Genomic DNA, 17,228 nt, shown 5'->3' on the forward strand with positions numbered 1-17,228 from the left:
GAACAGTGCCCCACAAACCCAATGAGTAAATACGAGCAAAGAGAAACAACTTTTAAGCTAACTACCAAACAGGAAAGCACACAGTAAGCCTTCCATCAGTAATCCCCAACTAAGACAGGTTAGATCAGCACACTTCTGCCAGAAAGGTACAGAAAAAATACCTTCTTAATGTAGAATAGCTCGTTTGGAGCCCAAGTGTAACAAGACCAGACAAACTACCTACAACAGCCCTACAACTAACAGATACAGTGTAATACAGTGCAATTAACTACTTAAAGCAGGAACATACAGTACAGTTTTTTTTTGAAACCGCTAAAATACAGTTACAGTATATAAGAAAACTGCAAAAAATACTTAGACCCCTTTTGTGTGCTTCCCAGCTCAGACAGACCAGGTAAACACCTACTGCCACTAGATGAATAATCCCTCTCCTCCTAATGTAAAAGCACAGTAAAGTAGTGTCCATAGTGAAATGCTACCTCAAACAGGATACAAAATGCTACCACATACAAAATGAAGATAATGATACAGCAGTGTACTTCAAACAACTTATGAAAGGGTTATTATTCAATAAAAGTACTTCACTTTGTATAAATGAGCCAAGAGCCACTCAACTATACAGAATTCATAAAGGCAGTAAAAACACTATGAACTGATTAATAAGCCCGCCAGCCAATAAAACTATATGCAGAAATCTGAAGTGGCTAGAGGATAGAGGTAAACTTTAAGAAATATTCCAGTATCTCTTTATAACATGTGATGCAAAAACTCATTTTCATTCACTTCAGCAATGGTAGCAGCTTGTTATTTTCTCTTGTTAAGAATTATAAAGACTTATGGTATGGCAGACGCCTGAAATCATAAATACAATAAAGCGGCATCATCTGTGAATTATTACTTACCTTATTTGTTGCCAGTATGGTTGTTAATTGGACACTTAGAAATTTCTGATTAACTTTCCTTTTTTTTCTACCTTTCTAACAGTATATGTTATGAAAACAGTCTAGAATGTGTTTACAGAATGTAGATTAAACATGAAAGTGACAGATTTGCAATCAGTTTTATTTTTGTTATACTTTGTATACATTGCACGAATGACTACTTCATACACATTTTACATTGGGGATTTCCCCTCAAAGTTCATTGTTGTTCTCAGAATGGTCTCTTTTGAATTATTCAGCGGGTGTATCCAGAAAATTCCATTTTCTGCTCACCATCACTTATTGTTTCCCCCCAACTCACCTGGTATTACTAAATGTGTACAACTCATAAAATGATGCCTCTTAAATACTTAATAAAGCATGTATTATTTTCAACCCCTTTTCAACCCCTTCCTTTATAATTACTAAATATGTTGTTTTGGATTAGCAATTCTCTCTGTAAGGAATATATTAATTTAGACAGTCACATAATATCATGCCCTTAAAAAGACACACTTTTCTAAGTGATATTCAGAAAGGTGCATTCTGTAGAGAGCAAAGAGTATGCCTGTCTACTCCCCTTGATTCTGATGTACTCAGAACAAATAATTATGCTGACCTGTCTACATCTCTTGGAGAGTCAATAAATGAAATGTCATTGCAGATACACCAAATGGGTACTTTTAATCTTAGAGAGTGGGGCATAACGGCGAAAGCCAAACACACTCTGGCTAGGCTTATAAATGCCCTAGGGCAGATAGCCTAGTATGAACCTATGAACCTATAACGTGATGTAAAACAGATATCTCTAACTCTTTACAGCCAGTGTGAGGGTCTGAGCCAGTCAGAGCTGTGCATTTGGTGATATGGTTTTGTGTTTTTATATCTCTTGGAAGGTGGCCAGTGTTAATCAAAAGATAAATGGCAAGTGCCTACTAGTTGTCTAACCCTTGCTCACAAAATCAATTCATATTTAATTTATTTATTAATTTATTCCTTTATTGCTTTTGATTACAGGAAGATCTGATTGGGCAACAATAGCCCCTTTTAGCAGATGCTTTGGTAGAAGAGCAGCAACTGACAAAAATACACATGATACATACATGCACTAATAGACACACATATATTGTCACACATAGCAAAACACGCATGCATGCACACGCGCAGACACACACACACACACACACACACACACACACACACACACACACACACACACACACACACACTATGGAAGCCACTGAGTATGAAGCACCATTTTCGACAAGGAATGTTCTGAAATCTACTCAGAAAAGACATCTGCCACTGGATTATTTAACCACAGTCTATCTGCATGCTGTTAGCTACTACTGAAATAATTACATAATAGAACAGAAGCTCAAACTTCTTACCAGCAAACAAGCATTGCGTTCTTTAAAAATATCATACTTTAACCTACATCCTATGGAAGCATTTACTTCTGTTTGCTCAGTAGCTAAAGTTGTGCAGAACAGATTGCAGTTTCTTAGAAAAAAATGCTAGATACCCTTTAAAAGTTTAACTTTTTTTCCCATCTGGACTAATCTTAATTCAGAATATAGCTTAATCAAAATTTTTCAGTATTTCAGCATATGGTGATTTAAATAGGAAATCAATGTTTTATGAATTAAAAAAAGGATGATTCAAACCATACCATTCATTCTAAACTTTATTTGACCATTTATATACATTTTGGTTGTGAGTACTGCTTACCTGTAGCTAAATTGTTTGATTTTGTTAGGTGTAATTAATACATTTACCATATTAATATAATCTGCAGACCTGCCGCATGAATACAAATGTCATTTTACAGAATACAAATGTCATTTTACAGAATACAAATGTCATTTTACAGTGTGAATTACAGTTCAAGAATCAAACACAAACTATGTACATTTTCTTCAGGACTTGAAAACTTATAAACAAGTGGTTAATAATATTAAAATTCAATGGAAAATGGTTTTGTCCAAAGCTTGCACAACATAATTTAAAGCATAGCCATGTAACCAATGAAGTATATATCTCTGTATTGGCTATACTGTACATATCCACATTCTAAACACCCTTTTAGCATATTGTTTTTATTTCTGAAAATGTAGGACATTTCTATATGAAGCAAAGGTGCACATGTATTTAATCAGCTTCAGTGATCATATGGTAAGATGGTTCTAAAAGCTTGTTACATGCAGAGTTCCTGCTCTGATATGGTTGGCCAGCCTCCCTGTTTCAGCAATGTGTTCAATGTTATCTGCAAAACAAGTATTTCCTTTTCACATTTCTAGACACAATGACTATATTTATAAGGAGTTTGTACAAGTAGTCTTTTGCTCTTACTTATCTGAGAAAAATTTGAAGTAATATTCATTTTTTGACAAAGTGCTGTGGGGTATTTTTGTGGACATGCATTTTCCTGACATAGGCAAATGAGCTGGTATTAGGGATGTGGGAGTGTGTGTGTGTGTGTGTGTGTGTGTGTGTGTGTGTGTGTGTGTGTGTGTGTGTGTGTGTGTGCAGCTTAGAAATGGATTAGTGTAAGAGCTAAGCAGGGGGCTAGTTTTAATGCTAAACGTGTGTTTATGTGTGGGAAATGTGTCTGAAAGTCTTGTGAATGGTATTGTTAGGGAAAGGGTTTTTCAGAAGGTAAGATGTGGGGTTGAGTTTAGGTGCAGTGGCAGGGATAGCTTAAGGTTGCCACACATGGGTAAGGTCGAACAAGAGGCAGGTGTGTGTGTGTGCGTGTGTGTGTGTGTGTGTGTGTGTGTGTGTGTGTGTGTGTGTGTGTGTGTGTTTATCTTCTTTTCTGATTATTGGTATATCAGAAATAATTCATAACTGAGGAGACAAGCTAAATCATGTTTGGCAACCATATGAGTAAGGTCTAATAAACATAAAAACAAAACAAGACAGCAACTAAACAAGAATGAAAAAAAATCCTAGGCAGTTACTTTTGAAGTGTCACCATTAAAAGTACCATTTGTGAATGAGCAGAATCAACCATCCTAATGGGATACATAGGTAGTTGTATTGAGTGATAGGTTTGGAGACTGGCATAATGATTAAGGTATTTCCCTTACAGAAAGGAGGTTTGATACCCACTAAGTGAGATTGGCTAGCTTTAAAATGATCCACAAAGACAGGTAGCCTAGTACTTACTTATGAACATACTGAAACATTCCTCCATCCTATGGATTAGGAATAGGTCGATATCTGGAGCCCTCCAGTTATTTTATTAGCCATACAGGGCTGGGAGATAAGAAAGATAAGGAGCACAAAAAAGAATAGTTAAGATATTAAGAGCGACTGACTAGAGGAAACTTTACTGAAAAATATTGCATACTAAAACATAGTACTGAAGGAATATTTATGATGTAGTTACAAAATTAAAGTGGATGCTTCAGTGGTGACATAAAGCAACCTTTGATAGGGCTTTTTCATCCCATTCTTAGCGGCAGTGTTAGAGTGCAAGTCAACAACATAGTTTTAAATTCAGAATGTAGCAAATGGAAAATGAAATAGGATGCTGAAAACACAGTGGAACAAAGTTATGTAGCAACCACTGATAACATTCAAGTGGGTCTGAAAGGCCGTAGTTCTATCAGAATTGCCGTATCATCCATCTGTAAAAAACATAGGTTCAGGTTATCCATTGCTTTAACATACCCCTGTGAATTGGTAAGTGTTCATATTTCACTTTAGTTATGCTTAAAAATAACTTTCAGGAAGTGGCTGCCTTTCTATCTTCTATGATAACCTAGGCAGGAGTGCTTGTTTTTCTGTCTTTCCTGACAAGACAGACATAAGTATCCACTTTACTCTATTCCATGGCAAGGGCCTAGAGAGTTACACTGTGATTTAATGTGGGGGAGCAATGATCAGGTACCATGATTTCACTTTTTTTTCCTGAACACATCTTGGATGGGATACCAAGAAACCATGCAGCTGAGCAGATGGTCATGCAAACTCAGCAGTCTGGTATCATATTACACCTAGCTGAGTCCCACTGTAGGCACTTGAAATGTTGGCATTATTGACAGAGGGCTCCATGGTCCAGAAACAAAAGTTAAGAAGTAATCATTGACAAGGTAGGGCAAGTATGGGTACCCAGAAAACATAAATGAAAATGTGGTTTAAAGATAAATGCAATAGTATTGATGTGTTTGTGTAAATTTGATTGTCCAACACATGGATATCTTGTACTTTAGTTTAGGAAATATGTTTTACTATGACTGGCAAAATATGCTTCATGTATCACATAAACCAGACCTTCTTGTGTTCAGTTTATTCATTTGTTCACTTTTACATGTTAGTGCTCACCATTTATTTCAATGGGCTATTTTAATTGCCCATGTTTTTAATAAATAAGACTTTCAGTAGTTTGCACAGGTTTTTACAAATACAGTCTCATGAGGGAAATGCAAATCTTTTATTTAATTATTTATTTTTTGTAGTGCCAGCTTTCTTTATGTTAATGAAATACAAATGAATAACACTGGCTTACAACGTTCCAGTTCTGAGACTGACAACATAGGAGTTTTAAATGAATAGCATTCAAGAAAGGAAGAAAGAAGAGGCATGCCTGATTATAAGTGTTGAAATGCTTTTGTGAGGCCATAGTACCTAAATGGCTGCCTCATTTCAAAAAGGAGATGTGAGAACAAGAGATACAACCTTAACTTAAATATTTTGCTCAAGGGAGAAATGAAAAATATTTTAAGGAAAGGTGGTGGATGATTGAAACTGCCTTTCTCTAAAAGTAGTAGATTCCAAGAATGTTAAAAATTCAGTAAATTTGACAGCTGCAAAAAAATAATAAACCACTTAATTAATAAATGAGATCTACATTTTAAAAATTTAAACTAGGCTGGTGTCACCACTTTTGTCATCAAATTCTAGATTTCATTGCAGAATCTCTCTTAAGTGAAAAGTTGTGCGGTGCTACTAATTATCCAGGATATGGTTTCACAATGTAACTTCTGGCTTTCGCTCGAGAAGGAATTTGATGTTTTACAACATTAGTAACTTAAGTTCAATAAATGTAAAAGCTACTGCAGAAATCTTATGACATGATAAGTTTTATAAAGGTTCTGTATATTTGTCTGCTAATTACAAATGCAGTGTAATGCTATTCTGTTTCCAAACACAGAGTAGGGAATATATAAGTTTACTTTAAAAGTCAGCAGCATTTCTAAGTAGTGACATCACAATTTCTGCTAAAGGTTCATAGAAAATAGCCAAATAGGAATATTGCTTGTTCAGGCATTGTAGCCTGTTTTCTCTTTATATGTGTCAAAGTCTGCTTTAGTGACTGTTAAATAAAAATGGTAAAATGTAAGCATTGCCTGTATTCTCAGTAGGAAATGAAGCTTGCTGGATTGCCTTGCATGAAGACTGACTTTTATCCAGGTATCATTTGAAAATCATGATGTATTGTCTTAGCAATCACCCATACAAAAACAAAAAGCCACTTGCTGTATTGAGACTGGAAGGAAGGAATGTGAGTAATTAAGCATAACACGGGTTTATTTATCTACCTTTCGTCCAAAGGACTTAATCAGAAAACAAAACTTTGCATTCAAATGCAAATCTTTTTATACAAAAACATAATAGGATAATAGAATAATTACATTACAATTCAAAATTTTAAAGACGCAAACTGTTAAAAACACAGAAAAAATACTGGAAAAAATAATTGTCCACACCATAACATTATGTGAGTTTTCTAACTTTCATCCTTCTATCCTTAAGAAAGCACTTAATATTAATCACCTCATTTAAACCAGGTTCTTGGTCAGCTTGTAGCTTGACCTGCCACATAGTTTATTTTTTCTCTATAAAGTTTTTATCCCCCCCCCTTTATCTACTGGTACTTGTTCCAACAAAAAAGAGGAATTTGCCAAAATTCTTACATGCAGTACTGTGCTACTACAGAGCATTATCAGGATTCCTAGTATTTAAAGCATAAATATGCTCCTTTATCCTTTTATTGATGGCTCTTGAGGTCACACCTATGTAAAAGGCTTCACATCCCAAGCATGCACTGATATAAACAATTCCAGTAGAAGTACAAGTACACCTCCCACTGGCTGTCAGTACAATGTTACCATGTAGTAACAATATAACTACTCTCATGTGTATAGCTGCAGGCAGTGCAGAACCAACACTTGTAGGTACGTTTTGGTCTATCAGTAAGGGTAGACGTCTTGCAGTTAGTAATCATGTACCAGCTAGATTATTTTATGGCTATTGAATCTATCTTGGCAAATGTTAAAGAATATAGAATTGTCAACAAAGTGATCAATATTAAGTTTCTTAAAGACAGAGAGATGAAAGTTAGAAAACTTATATAATGTTATGGTGGGAGCAATGATTTTTTCCTGTGTTTTCCTGTGTTTTTAACAGTTTGTGTCTTTAAAATTTTGAATTGTGATGTAATTATTCTATTATCCTATTATGTTTTTTTATATAAAAATATTTGGATTTTTAAATGCAAAGTTTTTTTCTGATGAAGTCCTGTGAATGAAAAGCAGATAAATAAACTTGTGTTGCACTTAATTGCACACATTCATTCCTTCCAGCCTCAGTACAGCAAGTGGCTCTTTGCTTTTATTCTTGTTTGATTTGCCACTTGTTTGCCTTTCATCTTACTTTGTAATCACCCATATACTCTATTACTGGTATCATTTTCTGGGCAACTCCAAAAGTAGTACGGAACATATGTGAATACCTCTAAGAGCCATATGTTGGACCCTGGGGACCAGGAGGTCCTGGTTGACCAGGAGGTCCTGGAGGTCCACGATGACCTCTTTCTCCTGGAAGTCCCCTTATTCCAGCTAGTCCAAGTAGTCCAGGAATTCCTGGAATTCCAGTATCACCTTTTGGCCCTGGCGGGCCCCTTAATCCTGGTAACCCCTGCATCCCTGGTAATCCAGATTCACCCTTGACACCTTTTTCTCCTTGAGCACCAGGTATGCCTAAAGACCCCTTCTGTCCTTTGAACCCTTGATTGCCTTTTGAGCCTGTTGGACCCTTTTCACCAGCAGAGCCTGCTGGACCATAAGGCCCTTCATTTCCTTTGGGGCCAGGAGGTCCTATTTCACCAGCATCTCCTTTTTCTCCTGGAGGTCCTGTTGATCCTTTCTGTCCAAGGTCTCCTTTTGGTCCCTTTGGCCCTGGTGGTCCTGGTTGTCCTAGACAGTAAATAAATAAATAATTGTAAGTTAAGTTTTCACTGTATAAGTAATACATGACAAAAGTAATCTAAGTAATTTTTGATAAAACTGCTGTATTTTAATCTTTGAAGACTGATCTTTTGTAAATTATATATATATATATATATATATATATATATATATATATATATATATGTGTGTGTGTGTGTGTGTGTGTGTGTCTCTCTCTCTCTCTCTCTATATATATATATATATATATATATATATATATATATATATATATATATATATACAGGTTATTTTTGTTAGAAAAAAAATGCTTTTATTTCGAAACACTTTATCAACATATATCCAAATATAATTGGGATGGTCCTATAAAATTCAAAAGATAATGTCAAATATGACAAAATATGCTTAAATGACAATACTAGTTATTGATGGAGATGCAGTCATCCTACATAAGAGAATGCTTTGAGACATTGGCCTTCCTATCCTATGCCAATTTATACATTTGTTTGTCTTGATACAACCTGAGCTAGAAAAAAAAAGTGAGAAAATTGGGGGCTGAGTAATACAAACACTCAGACCTAATACAGCATTATCTGCTATCACATTTCTTTTATATCTGTCTAAACATATTTACTTATTGTGGTAAATATATGTTCTTCCAAATGATCTCCCTCATGCACAGATGCACAGCACAGTTTCATCACTAAATTATAGACCATGTTATACCTTATCATGGAACAATATCCAAATTCTTAGTTATCTGTACTATTTAGACTAATTTTAGGCAGACTATGTACACATAGACTAGTTACTGAAAATAAGCGTTATGGAAACGTGAGCCTTGCTACTTCGTAGTAATGATGTTTGTGTATAACAACAGTCTGGGGCATCTCAACCAGGTATACAAATTATAGAACATAATATAATAGGCTTTATATTCTATTCATTGTAATTCTGCTAGCATATTGTTACATTTGTATGTCTGTGTCCAAAGCTGTGTGCAAGAAAGCTGTATCCATAGAGATCTTTAAAATGAAAACTGTCTTGTGGCTTTTCCCGGTTAGGGGTCACCATAGTGGAACTTTGGTCCGCTAATGACTGGCAGTGAATTTTTATGGTGTCGAGTTGCCAGCCCAGCACCCAATCTTCAGTGAAGGCACATCCACACACGCTCGCACCTCCCTGCATGTGTTTAAATTCATTCGATCATGGGGAGGACATGCATACTCCGCATATAGAGATCTTTAAAATGTGTTCATTAAATTTTCTTTATAATCAATTTATCAGACACAAACAGCCTGAGACATACAGTAGAAAATTACTGAATGAGCAAGTAACATTGTGATGTAGTTGTGGTTTATTATTATTTTTTTGATGCAAACAACTTTCTGAAAAAAAATCAATGGATAAGCACATTTCTGATAGCTACTGAAGATATTTGTACATTGCTAAAGGATAGTACTCTTAACTACATATTTTGTGTATTTATTTATTTATTGATCTGGAAAGTCCACTGGGCCAAAATGTCCCATTTCAGTGTAGGCCTGGGGAAAAAAGCTCCACAATTACAGACAATTTTATCATTCAGTTTATACGTTACAAACTATATTAGAAGAAAAAACAAACAAACAAAAAAAAACCTAGAAAAAGCACCAAAACAATTGTTGACATTGTGTATGTGATATGGTTGCTGTCTCTGTTTTTATGTTTCTGTCATGCTGTGAGCTGTTACATACAACATAACGATGTGTATGACATAGTGCAAAAAATTACAGAAATAATGTGCAGATTCCCATAAAATAATTTAGTTTACTTCAGTTTTAAGGTGAATTACATGGTATCAGGTGTTTTGTGCACTGATATCCACAGACATGATGACAGCATAAACATGTTTCACCCACCTTTGGCCTTATCAGTGTTCCACACCTGGATCTGGAACCAGGAAAGCATGTGCTAATTTTTATACACCAGGGGATACTTGAGAGCATAATAAGCAAAAGCATATAGAAAGTGAAAGTGAAAGCAAGAAAAAGGAAATCCTGAAGCTCTTATTTTGTGGGCGCATAGGCAAAGTCCAAAGTGCAACATAATTGCATTATTAACCTGTACCTATATTTCTTTAGATGGAAAATACATCGGGCAAAAAGTTATCTTTAAAAGCTAAGTAAATGCACCACTACACAAGCAGGTAGGCCTGGGACTGTGACCACCTCAAAAACTATTAGTGATTTCAGGCCAAGGTCTAAATGTAAATGGTTCCTAGGTTTTAACTGCTACAGCAAACTCTGGGAGGACACATGGAAGGACACTCCCAAGGATGGTGGAACCAAATTTTGCCCCAAACCCAGAAAGCAGATCTAGCTTTTAATGAGAGATAAACATGTGTACCATAGACATAGTAGCCGTAGCAAAGATATCATCAATAAAAAGTCTGGAAAAGAAAGCTGTACAGTTGCAACAGCCCTAGTAGAATGAGATTTAGGTTTGTAAGGTAGAGACGGTTCTTTGGTTCTGTAGACAAACATAATGGAATTTAGATACACCCCGGAATTCAATAAACTCTGTGCAGGAATAGTACTATTCCTGCACGGAATGGTTTGTGTCCATGTAGCCATAGCAGCGTGTCTTGTATATTCATGAAGGCACTCTGCTGTTCAAGCTACACGGACACAAGCCATGAACGAGTACAGGGAGCATGTTCAAGTAGTGCATGGACACTGAACACTCCCACTTCACTCAGAAAGTGCTGTATGGCACTTTCTAATCATGATCTGGCATAATTTTAGAGAATTTCTCTAATGTTATGCCAGTATTTCAGTGTCTGCGGACACTGAAATGAAATAAATGATCATTTCAGTGTCTGCAAACACTGAAATACATATGGCAGCAAGAAAGCAATTAAGGGTGTGTGTGACAGGTTCTGTGACACACCCCCTGCATTGTAAAAGAGCTATATGATACCTCGCAACCTGCTAAAGCAGGAAATGTGTACAAAGGCACAAATAATGGGGGATAAAGCCCTGAAAAGGGACACATCTTACATATTGCCCTCACACACTTAGTTGATAGAAAACAGGGCATGCATTAGCATAAATTTATGAAGGATAGAAGTCTGAAAGCAAATGTATGCCAATATTCCCTGATAGCAGTCCATGTGGACAAAGGCACAAATAATGGGGGGACAAAACACTACAAATAGGGACATCACTTAAATATTGCCCTCACACACTTAGAAAAGTGGATAGAAAACAGGTTATGTATTAGCATGAATTTCTGAAGGATAGAAGCCTGAAAGTCAAATGTATGCCATTATTTCCTGACTGCAGTCCTCAATGACTTGTCAGAACACCACAATACTCACTATATAACATAATAATATAACAATAATATTTTATATATTTTTTCTAGGCTAAGGAATGCTTATGCAAAGCTAAGCGGGTGTGCGCGTTATGGCCCTCCACTTACCATAGCTTAAACATCCCATAGGAGAGAAATAAAAATATACAACTAAAATTCCAAAGCCAAAATAGTGTAGTGGTTAGAGTCCTGGCTTTACATGCAGGTGTTCATGGTTCGAGTACCAAAGCAGGCAAGTTGTTTTTATATGGGAAAGCAGTGTTAAAATTATGTTTTTGAACTTAAATTATGTAGTAACTGTTTTTTGTCGACCAGGGTAGTGTAGCTGTTATAAAATGTAAGTGTGAGTGCATATAGCATGTGAAACCACCCATATATACACAAGTGTTCCATACAGTATAGTCACACCCCTTGCCAATGTAAGGAAAGCACATACAGGGATGTTATGTAAAGTAAATCATATGCACTTTATAAATGAAGTCAGTATTTGGATATATTTAAAAATTTAAAAGTGAACAATGGTTAGCAATGCTCAGCTATGCTTATCAGGTATAACCATTGCTAAGACATGAATGCTAAGCAGCAGGTAGCTCAGCTTAGCGGATTTGCACACTGTTAAACAGTGCTAAACAATTTCAACTTTAAGCAGTGTTAAGACCAGCTCAGCATGTTTGTGCACTGCTTAGCAGAGCTTCACCTTTTCAAAATAGTCCAATGACAGCAAAGGGCAGGATTATTGAACTATTTAAATGGCGCAGGTGGGAATACAGCTATAATCTGTTATATCACAAAAAGGCAACCCCACAGAGTAAATGTTCCGGTGATGTAAAGTGAAAATAAAACAAGTGGTAAAAAGCACATCTACTGGAACAAACACAACTGTCACGCAGTATCTTCAGAATTGAAGAATCTTGTAAATGGACAAAAAGTTGCCAGATATACCACAACAATAAATCCAATACTTTAATTGAGAAAAGTAGGTAAGCGCTTTCATCATAAAGGCTTCATCTGACCAATAAATTACTAATAAATGCGAGGTTTTAACCATTCTTAAATACACTTCCTCATGAATAATTCAACATTACAATGCAGTAAAAGTGCTGACTTCATTTCCTTGACACTGAATAAACACATATCTAACTTGCAGCTGTTTAACGCTATGCATACAATGAATGTAATAAATAAATAAAATTGACCATGCTTAAATAAAAAAATAAAAACAAAAATATGAATAAAACACTATGCATGGTATTGACTACATAAGATTTGCTAAGTCTGATTCATACCATGCAAAAAAGTACAGCTTCTAATTGCCATATTAAAATAGACTTATACAAACAAGTAGATATGTATGTAAAATTAGAGTGTTTATAAAACAATGTCATTTAATGGTTTTAAGTCTTCTATTAGATAACACTGGTTTCAGGGGCACTTTATCATTGAGCCCCGTTTTTTTGTCTGCTCTTAATCTTATAATCCATTTTAGTTCACAATTCTCTGTGAAATTTTTGACATCCCCTCCCCGAATACTCGGATTGACAACTTGTAGTACTGAAAACGTAAAATGATGTGTCAAACCTGCTGCTAATGTGTGTCTTGCTAGTGCATTGTGTTCAGAACCAATGCGTGTGTGGTATACATGTTCCCTCATTTTTTCTCTCAATTTCCTGTTGGTTTTGCTTATGTAAAATGCACTGCAGAACACACACCTGGCAAGGTAGACTACATGTTCTGTTTGACAATCCGCATGTGTGTATAAAGTATATTCGTATTGTGTAACTGGGTATATAAAAGAAGTCCTAATGTCTATATAATTACAAAAATTGCATCTATTACAAGGTTTTGTTCCATATACTGTATTATCATTAAGTTCCTTTCTTGGGTTCTTTGGTAAACTTAGGATCTGTTTCAAGTTCCTTCTGTTCTTAAATAGGAACTTTGGTTGTTCTCCTACTATATCTCTTATGTTCTTATCTAATAATAAAGTGTCCCAATGTTTCTGTATTATATTCTTCAAACTATTAGTATCTAAGGTATAAAACATTGGTACTCTCATTTGACTGCTTGTTCTATATTTTGCTTCTTCTCTCAATTGTGTGCTTACACTAGAAAAATAAGGACGGGCTTTAGTTGTTCTCACTGCACAAGCCTATTCGATGGCCACATTCACCTGATTCAATTTATAGTTTCTTACCAAGAGCCTTGTTTTTAAATCTAATAACTCAAGATCATATCCCTCTTGCGTTGGGTTTAACCTAGATGCCCTCATGGCTTGTCCTTTTGCTACATTTTTAAAAACATACTGGAGATGCATGCTATTTCGGTGTAACAGTGTGTTCCTATGGCAAGCCTTCCTATGTACCCCTGTGTTCAAGAGGCCATTCTCCAACCTCTCAATGTGTATGTCTAGAAATGATATACTATTTTGTGAGTGATCCATTGTAAAACTTAGAAATTCGGTCAAGCTATTTATCTCTGAGACAAAATTATTCAAGGCTGTTTCATCACCTCTCCAAATTAAAAACAAGTCGTCCACGAAACGTCTATAAAACCCAACATTCACATTGTAACTCTCTAAAGGAAACAATTTTTCCTCTTCCCAACTGGCCATAACAATGTTGGCGTAGCTATTAGCACAGGAAGTGCTCATAGCTACGCCATCATTTTGAATGTAAATTGCTTCATCAAATATAAAGATGTTGTTGTGCAGTATCGTCTCAAGGAACAGAGCCATTAAATCTACTGATCCTCTATCATATATTGAATGTGTCAACATATACCTATGTACTTTTTCAATACCTTGTTCGTTAGGTATTACAGTGAAAAGACTTTTCACATCTAATGTAACCAATATGTACTGTTCATCATTCATTACATTTCTCATGTAATCATACAGGTCAATTAAAAATTGCTTACTATCTTTCAAAATGTAGGTGTTGGCATCCACTACTGGTTTAAAGAAGTGTTCTAGATAAATAGATAAGGGCTCAGTCACCCACCCTCTACCAGCTACAATTGGTCTCATCGTAGGTTTGTTAGAGCATTGGTGTACTTTAGGAAGTCTTTGGATGATCGGTATTAGTGGGTTGTTCACCCTTAAAAATTTTAAGTTTTCAGTACTACAAGTTGTCAATCCGAGTATTCGGGGAGGGGATGTCAAAAATTTCACAGAGAATTGTGAACTAAAATGGATTATAAGATTAAGAGCAGACAAAAAACTGGGGCTCAATGATAAAGTGCCCCTGAAACCAGTATTATGTAATAGAAGACTTAAAACCATCTAATTTTACATACATATCTACTTGTTTGTATAAGTCTATTTTAATATGACAATTAGAAGCTGTACATATTTGCATGGTATGAATCAGACTTTGCAAATCTTATGTATTCAATACCATGCATAGTGTTTTATTCATATTTTTGTTTTTATTTTTGTATTTAAGCATGGTCAATTTTATTTATTTATTACATTCATTATATGCATAGCGTTAAACAGCTTTGCATGAGCTGCAAGTTAGATATGTGTTTATTCAGTGTCAAGGAAATTATGTCAACACTTTTACTGCATTGTAATGTTGAATTATTCATGAGGAAGTGTATTTAAGAATGGTTAAAATCTTACATTTATTAGTAATTGATTGGTCTGATGAAACCTTTATGGTGAAAGCGCTTACCTACTTTTGTCAATTAAAGTACTGGATTTATTGCCGTGGTATATCTGGCAACTTTTTGTCCATTTCCAAGATTCTTCAGTTCTGAAGATACTGCGTGACAGTTGTGTTTGTTCCAGTGGATGTGCTTTTTACCACTTGTTTTATAATCTGTTATAGTCCATCTGTGCAGATACAATGGCTGGTGTAGGAGAGGGCATGCACTTTTGGGCACAATGCTGGAGCATTCAGGAGTCTAGGGTCATGGCTGGACTCCTAGTAAAAGAACATGAGGTGAGACTGCTGCAGGGCCAGTACCAGGGCTCCCAATACAAAGCGGAGACCTGGGATCATCTCGCACATGACCTCACCAGTGCTACTGGCATCCCCCGGATTTGTGAGCAGGTACTGCACCACTATGCCAACCTAAAGCATAGGAAGGGGGCACTCTTGGACCAGTGGATCCAAGATGGATGGGACTGGAATGCTCCAGTAGTGTGTAAGTATCACTATTAAATAGTTTGTAGCAAATACTAGCCTGAGAATGTGATAGACAGATATGCATAATGTGTGATTTTCTCCCCTACAGCTGCGGCACAGAGGGCTGTGAACATTGAAGTCCACAGTGACAGACTGCTGAGGTTGTGCTGACAGGTTGATGAGTACAAATCTATTTTGCAGTATATTGTTAAAACAGCTAAGAAGGAGTACATTGCTTACTGCTAGTAGGTATACTGTTACTGTATGAACTGAATAAATAAAAAAGTTTTACTGACGAATACTGAAGTACAATAAAGACCCTTACAAAAAACTGTTATGTTTATTCTGGTATGTTGTTTTAGACATATATAAAATGTATACAGGTTCCTCACAGCAATATGACTGTGACAGCATACATTAACTGAGGTTCATCTGTGAACAAGCTGTTAGGAGAAACTGTAGATGGTGTAGTTGTAAAACAAGATATAAATTAAATGTGAACTATATACCGCACTAAGCTCTGAACCCTGAATAGTAATATGTAAAGTATCAAAGTGTGTTCCATGCAGAATTGCCTTGTGTTAACCTTTGCTTTCCAGATTGTAGTAATCCAAAGGAGTAATGCACAGTACAATAACTATCTGCCATGCATGCATTACAGAATTACAAGTTCAGACTGTCTAACCAAGAGACTATTAGGTAGAAACCAGTGAAACAAAACACAGCAGTTCCCCAGTAGCTCAGTGTGATGAAAAATAGTTTAGTTGTTAAGTTTGCACACCCAGGCATGGTTCAAATTCAGGGAGTGGTACTAAGGTATGTGCATATCTACACACAAGGAGTCAGGAATAAATGTAAAAACAATCAGCTAGTTAACAGATATTTTCCCCACAGGTTTTACAGATAAGTAAATGTTGCCAGTAGCTGTATGAAGGGTATACTAATAAACTGTATACAACTGTTCAATTGTCCTACCACAAGCCTGCAAATGACAGCAGGGTAGGTACATACAATATGCACTCTTCCCGAATCATACCTCTTAACTGTACAGATATTCACTGAATGTCCAGATATTTGTCTCAGATTTTTGGTCTGTTTTACATAAAGTAGTGGTGTCATGGCAAATCAGTGGCAAACCATCATAGACTGAATTTAGAAAATAATGATAGACATACAAGTGTCAGACGTCATATCCATCAGAAAAGCCATGCAAATGCAATACCTGCTATTGCATCACCTTTCTAAGTTTGTAAGAGCAATATTTAAAAATTGTCCATATTTATGGGCCTTTGCCCCACTATTATGTATGCCTTTGTCTAGATGTCATGCTCTAAGAGGTTGAGAAGTTTGTTCCCGATACATGTCTCTCAGGTGTCATGCTGACACGGCTAGTGGTCACTGCTGCAAATAATCCTGGACATAGGAAACAGCAGTTCAGGGTACCCCTCCTGTGCCAGATATATAACCCTGACATGTACGAGTCCCCTCTAGTCATGTACCCAGAGTTGTCACAGTTTGCCTTATACCATTCCAGGCTGACAGTTTAATAGGTATGTTTGTGTTACAGAAGCAATGGACATAGGTAGATGTAAAGTGAGGGCAGACCCATAGAGTATTGAGTAGTA

General features: G+C 36.0%; 1 protein-coding gene across 1 annotated transcript in view; it reads right to left on the bottom strand.

Annotated features, from left to right (window-relative positions):
• Nucleotides 1-7,378: 7,378 nt before the first annotated feature.
• Nucleotides 7,379-17,228, bottom strand: part of SCARA3 (scavenger receptor class A member 3) — a 737,344-nt gene continuing 727,494 nt past the window's right edge. The window contains exon 6 of the mRNA XM_044062682.1: nt 7,379-8,125. Within this exon, the coding sequence (XP_043918617.1) occupies nt 7,665-8,125 (461 nt within the window). The 3' untranslated portion in view covers nt 7,379-7,664. The remainder of the gene's footprint in view (nt 8,126-17,228) is intronic.

The sequence above is a fragment of the Protopterus annectens genome, chromosome 2.part1 (genome assembly GCF_019279795.1).
Source record: "Protopterus annectens isolate FY-2018-M chromosome 2.part1, PAN1.0, whole genome shotgun sequence".
Taxonomy (NCBI): Eukaryota; Metazoa; Chordata; order Ceratodontiformes; family Protopteridae; genus Protopterus; species Protopterus annectens.